General features: G+C 29.1%; 1 protein-coding gene across 1 annotated transcript in view; it reads right to left on the bottom strand.

Moving 5' to 3' along the window:
• LOC107442815 (neurotrimin-like) overlaps positions 1-7541 on the bottom strand; it is a 31408-nt gene that overhangs the window by 6332 nt on the left and 17535 nt on the right. The window contains exons 2-4 of the mRNA XM_043043251.2: positions 4675-4799; positions 2385-2592; positions 1784-1939 (exon numbers count right to left, since the gene is read on the bottom strand). Coding sequence (XP_042899185.1) covers positions 1784-1939; positions 2385-2592; positions 4675-4799 — 489 coding nt within the window. The remainder of the gene's footprint in view (positions 1-1783; positions 1940-2384; positions 2593-4674; positions 4800-7541) is intronic.

Below are 7541 nucleotides of genomic sequence, written 5' to 3'. Positions count from 1 at the left end.
TATATATATATATACTAATCTTTTTTAAAAAATTCTGTCAACAAATCTTAACAAATGTTATCGTGATTTCATAACGCACATAAACTAAAAAAAGAAGTACATACTGTTTCAAGTTGGTAGTGAAATTTTAAACCTGCAATAAATTAATTCCAATGCATTACGAACCAAAAATCTTAAAATTACAAGTGCAAGGAATTTTGGTTTTCAATTAATTGTAATTTAAGTATAGATAATTGCTTGTAGTATTAGGGATATTTATACTATTTTTATTTTATCCTGGGGGGAGGGAGTTTTCATTGTAAGGGAGAGTTGACTATAATTTCCTTATACAATTTTTCATATCAGCCAGTCATATAAGAGAAGTTATTTCATATTGAAGTTCTTGATTCCCAATTTGACAATTGGGTTGTTTTTCAGCTGAAAAATTCATTTCACTTAGCTACTTTTGATTTTTTTTTTTAGATAATTGAACAGAAATTAAATATATGGATTTAGAGCATTATCAAATCGTAAGGTTGTAAAGGTTTTGCATATTCCTACTACATGCATGGCAAATAAATAGCAGGAACAAATGTGATATTATTATTTGCAATTTGAAGGACTGTAGCATCACATAAACTGTCCCATTGTGACTGTAAAGGAGTATGCAATGTTAAAATGCAAATTTAATGTTGTAAAGGAATATATAATGTTTTGCACAATAGAACTATCGTAGAGGTAAAAGTATACGCTCTCTGAACACTACGCGGGTGAATATTTAAATTACATACTTCTAACTGTGATAGGAACAAAGCATGGCATGCCCAAATGTCAAATATATTCATTTGTTGTATAGATAATACGTATTTAAATCATTATATGGCTGGTTTATAATCAGTAAATAAGCTGATCACCTTACATATGCTTGCTTGCTCAGTTATTTTCGAACATCTTGAAAATAAGAGCAGTTCGGATATAAAATGTATATCTGATGCCTGACAATCATACAACGCGCAATGGATTGTCATTAAAATTTGTGTTTAGCTTTTAAGTTTTTGGGAGAAGTAATTTTAGATAAAAATGTGATGATTGCTTTCGAAACCATGTCTACCGACTTCACAAAGTATTTTTGAAGGCTCTGAAAACCATTAGAATGCAGGTGGTACTTGAAGGGTAACAGTGAACAGACACCATAGAAGAAAGAGGGACACGTGTTACTTAATTTTTGACATCGTATCATCTTTTTATTCTTCTTATGCCGTTCCAAATATTTACTACCTAACGTCAGAGATTATTAGAATTACCAAGTTTTACCGGAATCAAATTTTGCCTCTTAGTGACCTGCTTCTTGGACGATTCAATGTTGCCACTGGCTTTCCCTTTGTACTCAAGCTCGAAGCCTCGTGTATCCTCTAGCATAAGTGCTTAAAAGTTTAAAATTTTACGATAGTTGTATAAGCTTGAATCAAAGCTTCAAAGGACATTACAAAGATATTCTGAAGCTTTCTGTGCCTGCAAGTCAAGCTGAGTAATTATTATTGTGTTTATTTCTTAAAATTTGACATAGTGATTATTTCTCAAGTGATTTCTTAGCGTGTTTTTAATGAAGGTAGACAAGTAAATTTAGTTAAGCATGTATTAAATAATAAGCTAAGTTTTATATAAAAAATAATTGTGATAAAATCTTAGAATATTCTATTGCTTAGCATTTAACTCAAAATACAAAATGAAAACCTTAAGTAAGGATATACGTTACAACTTATTTTCAAATTATCATTTTTTTAAGTTTTCAAAATTTTATTACCTTTGTTTTTTCCTAATGATATTTCTTGACCATCTTCTCGCCTCCACGTGTTCTCCGGTTCCGGGAAACCTTTTGCTAAACACCGTAAACTAATGTCACTCCCTTCTTTCACATCTGTGTCTGAACTTGTATGTTTTTCATCAAGATATGGTGGAACTGAAATCATATGATTTTTCACCACTTAAAGTTTTTTTTTCAGCAAATAACACTCTACAAAGAATAATTTATCAAGTATTTTCGTAATCAAAGAAGAAAACAAAAGAATCAAATAGTATGAAACTTATGCAATCTTACCATTTCACCAGCGGCACCTGATAGTACCAGTTGTTTCGGATTATTAGTTGTACCAACAGTAAATAAATAGTTAAAATAATGTTTGTTAAAAACAACAATATTTGTGGAATACATGAGACAAAATAACAGAAAAAAAGTGTTTCTTAAAAATTTTCCGAATATTTGGATCTGAACCTTCAAAGTTGAAAAAGAATTTTGATCCATTTTTAAGTTTTCATAATATATTTTCACATTTCTACTGGTTGAACAGCTGTATTTTGTATTCCGCTAAAAATTTTTATGGTTTCGAGATGATCTAGTAGCTTACCATTTACTTTTAAATATCCAACTTGCGTCATCATTGGAATAGTGTTGATTTGGCACATATACTCTCCTCTATCCCGTTCTTGTACGTTATAAATATGTAGAAACCATGTTCTGAGACTGTTGTTGCTTACTTTGAATCGGGAGCTTCTTGTAATGACTCTGTTTTGTAACGTCAGAAGAGTATATTTATTTGTATGTATCCAAGCAACCTAAAAATATGAAGTACAATAAATATTTTTTTTATGAAAATGAACATGTTTAAACAATAAAAAATAGAATGTAGCATTGAAAGTTAAGTCTGCTATTTTTTACGTCATATTTCATATTATGATATTAGAACATTATACACTTATTTAAATGTCTTAAATTGGACAAGATATCCTAAACATTTTGAGACATAAAGTAATTAAGGATAAACAAAATGAATTATATTCTGCAATAAGTTCATGGGACAGGGTCATACATTTTCCTGAGTTTTTTATTTAGCTCAACACTTTTCAACTGATGGTAATGTGGATAATAGAAGAAAAATAAATTAATAAATAAAAGGAAAATCACGTTACAATTTTTGAAATGTTTTAATGAATGAAGGTATTGCTATATTATTATTATTATTAAAATATTCACCATCAGCGGCAATCAGTGGAAATGGAATATGATGTTCAGCTATATTTATTTGACATATAGATTTGCTATGAACATCGTCATCTATCCTTAAAAGTGAACTTAAACATGAATGCATGAGAGGAAATACTTATACCCTATCACTGCGATTATTTTTTTATTATTAATAATTAATTAATTATTATTAACTTCTATCTTTCGTGTATTTTTATTTTTCGATAACTAACTTTCTAACTTAGTGCACTATGTACTTGTGCTATTTATATTTGATTGATAAAACTGTTATTATTTCTTGCAAGTTAAATTACAAAGACTTTGCAATTTCACTAGCAAGAAAGATATATATATATATATACGAGTGTATGGAGTGTACTTTATATGGAGCGAATTGTATGTAATAGTTAGAGAAAATATTGTATGAATATATTTAATTTCAAGACCAATCCATACATTTTTATGTGTATAATGATATTCACACTTTTGTTGTTTTGATTGCGAAAGAAAATGGAAATATTCCTCATAATACCTTGCCTTGTCTATTGCACATTCTTATTAGCTAAAAATATATCGATAAAATTTAATTGCGTACAATTTCATGCTAAAAGAAAGTGGTCTATTTAATAGTGTCTGGTAAAATTTTTACCAAAATTAATTAATCCAGAAAACTATGAATCCCTCCTATCTTAATAAGATTGACTTATTTGCTCTATACGATCCTAATTAGTTATTATGTTTAATTAACTATTAGATCGGAATTAAAAAAATTGATGTATTAAACGAATATGTATATTTTTAATTATATTCGTTGAATACCATGCACTGTAAAAGAAATCCCGCTAATTTTACAATTTTAAACCGGCAGCTGGGTTAGTTGTGCAGAACCGTAAACTTTATAAAGCTACTTCGTAGCCTTAACATACTTTTATTATGCTAGAACAAGTTTTATCCGTAAAAGGAAATCCGTAATCAGGCTGATTTTTTACCGTAACAAGGCGCATTTTTGAACTAAAAATACTTTTGTTGTCTCCACAGAGTTTCACTATATGGGAACAAGTTTTCTCTGAGAAAATTACTAAGCAAATATTTTATGTCAGTATAATTTGTATTGACTAGTTATCGCTGGAATTCAAACCTGGACTACTTTATCGGGACGCAAGCCTTTTGTTCCTGAACTCAAGTGAGGAAATGAAGAAATTGAGGTAGTGAAAATTTCAATTCAATATACTAATAATTTGAGAATGAAGTCGAATCGCAGGAAGTTTTCTTTATACGATGTTTAAATCATGAAATAATTGCTAAAAAATTAAGATCAAGTATAGAAAATGTTCCTAAAATATTTGGAAGAAAGATATATGCGAATGATGGAATTTCACTGCTTAAAACCGTTTGTAATTATTGTGAAAAACGGAGAAAAACCATTTTGTCTACGAAACGGTATTGAACAGTTAATTAAACGGACAAATTCCCAAAAAGCAACATGTATTTTTACAGTGTATTTTAATTTGCTAAAATGGTAAAATTTCAAATAATTTTGGTAGCTACCAATATTTTTTTCTATCATGCATAATAAGCAATTCTTGAGTAAACTGTTAAAATATTTTACATGGACATATGACACAGCTTTTTGCACTATATACAAAGTAACTAAGATTATATAAATGTATTACCCTATAATTTTGGAGATTGTCTACGACACATGGTAAGCTCACGTTTCTTCCTGCCGTTACAGTGATATTTGGTATTGGCTCGGCAAACACAGGGTGACTGATATCCACTTCAGGGATAGAAATTGCTGTAAGAAACACATTAGTTTACTAATTACAAAATACTTTGCTTATATCATAAAAATATAGTATATATCATTTTACAAAATTGTAATTTGTAAGTACTTCAGGAAAACATGTGTTAAGATATAGTAATATAATATTTCCCCATTCCTCATATTTTAGTTAAAAATTACAAATAATTAGTTTTGCTTTCAAATTCTTTTTATCCGCATTTTCGTTCTTTAGCGCTTTGGAAATATTTTAGTCCTTTCTTCCCGAAAAGAAAAGGAACTATAATTTTTAAATGTTTTACTGTGCAATAATGTTTGATTCGCTATAACAGTTAACAATTTTTGATTCAATAAAATAGTTAAATAGTATATTTAACAGATATGAATTTTTAATGGCTATAAAAGTTTAACACTATTTGCGGTTGTAAATTTTCTTCTTCGTATTCTGTAAATTTTAACCCAAATAGACATAACCCGTATAGACAGCTGGGTAAAGCATCGGAACAAACTAACTTTTATGAGCTCGCATAGAGAAAACATTTATTCGTCTGTCCGGTCCCAATAAAGGCATTCGGAATTTTTCTTCTAGCATGTGTTAGGTCCCGCTAGAAAAACCCAGGTCCGGTACATCCGCACCCGAATGAGTGACATGGCTGTGACATTGATTTAAAATAATCTACATGACAATATAGAATATTCTGGCAACATGCCGGATATGATTAGTTGCATCAAGAGTTTTTTCTTCACTACCATGGTCTTTTACCATATTCATGATCTTATACCACTACATCAATACTACAAATACGAGTGTAAAAAATCAAGATCTGCCTTACGTAATTGCAATAGCAACAGATATATCAATAAAATGCAAGTGAGAGCAGCAAACAGAAGAGGGAACGGAATTTCCCCCTTTTTTTATTTATTGAGAGTCTCACTCAGAAAGCCACAAACAGTCTTATAATGTCCCATCACCAGGGATTTACAATAGACTTAGTATCTTGTCTATCATAAGTCGCTGTTTCATTTTACATGGAAAGGAAAACACTGACCGCCGTTCCCGAAAAACCGCTAGTCAATTAGCTAGGGAATTCTTAACTATGTATTATTAGCCCTATATGTTATATCACTAGGGAAAATTTATGTCAGTACTATAGTTGGCACAAGTTAGGAGTAGTATGCGAATCTACCAGTAATAGTCAAATTCAGAAAACTCACTTTTATGCAGAATTAAATACACATTATTGGTTGACGCAAATAAAGCTTGAAAAAAGTTTTGAGATATGCATCATTCTGAGTGTCATGCTGCATAAATCTCAATTGAGTACAAAGACAACGATTTGAAAGCTTTGGAAGTATTTTGAATTTTTACCCTTTACAGTAAGCATCTTCTTTGATTAGTTAAGAACAGGCTTAATTTTCTTAACAGGGACGAAATTGAAATTCATATAAATAATTGACTTCTGTTCAATTATTTTAAAATGAGTTTTCATTAACTTTGTAAGAGAGCAGAGCTATGATAATATTTAAAAAAAAATACAAAATGTTAAGTGCAATAACATTCAAACAAATTCGAATTTCAAAAGAACGAAAACAATATTTTTTAGTTTATAATTGTAAACTGTATTTTAAGCACATCATATTTCAACTCTATAGTTACATTACAGTAAGGCATAGATTGACCAAAACAATGTTTTTTTTTTACTTCAAGTTCAAATCAAGTTTAATCAAGTTAAATCAAGTTTAAATCAAGTTTTATCAAGATTTCCAAACCTTTTATCAAAACTTTAAAAATTTGTGAAATATTAAAATTCAAACTCCGAAACTATATTAAGGGGACACATTTCAAAAAAGAAATAAAAAAATATTAAAATTCTCTTCTTAATGTTTGAATGAAGAAGGAGTTTATGCAAATGCGATTCCTTATTTATTAGCATAGTGAAAGTAAGAATCTTTCTAGAGACGAGTAGTGATTGTATTCTTTTTTTGTCAAAAATGTGAGCTACTTGAAATCATTAGTGTTTGTATTAAGAAAGTTGCAGCTTCATACATTATCTAAACCAACTTTTTGATCTTTTCACAATCAATTATTATTTTTATGTTGATAAAACGTGCTTCTTGCAATTCATGAAAAATATATTTGAGATATATGTTAAACTTTTCAATAAATGTTTTGATATCTTACAGCAAATATAATTTAATAACTATAACCTAAAAGAAATATTTTGTAGCATGCGAAGAATTCAAAAAACATTTCCAATGACGAAAAAAACTAATTAAAAACACTATCTAAACTCTTATCCTTGCGAATATAAATCTCTTTTTTGTAACCAGCATTGTTTATTTAGAATTCTCAGTATGCCCTGCTGAGAAACTTCGCGAAATATAACACGCAGCACATGTCATAGCTTCTATAATAAATACAGTGATTTCCCAGATTGCTTTAAATCTAAAAAAATTTCTTTTTTGGGAGATTGGATATTCTGTTTATTTATTTCAATCGGAATACATTATAAAATAAACATTTCTGACTCTCATTTGCCATAGTTTTTTGTGGGTAATTATCTCAAACAAATTAACAAATTAATTTATTTGCCCTTGGCGAATTTAAGTAATGATAATCAGAGAATATCCTACGTATCTGGTTTTATCCTTAAGAGGATACTTTTACCGTTAAAATGTTTGGAATTAATTAAATGAAACTCATAGTAGATTACTACTTTACTTAATTAAATAGAAGACATACATATATATATATAT

This window comes from Parasteatoda tepidariorum, chromosome 5 (genome assembly GCF_043381705.1).
Source record: "Parasteatoda tepidariorum isolate YZ-2023 chromosome 5, CAS_Ptep_4.0, whole genome shotgun sequence".
In the NCBI taxonomy this organism is placed as follows: domain Eukaryota; kingdom Metazoa; phylum Arthropoda; class Arachnida; order Araneae; family Theridiidae; genus Parasteatoda; species Parasteatoda tepidariorum.
This window is presented reverse-complemented; position numbering and strand designations above follow the sequence as displayed.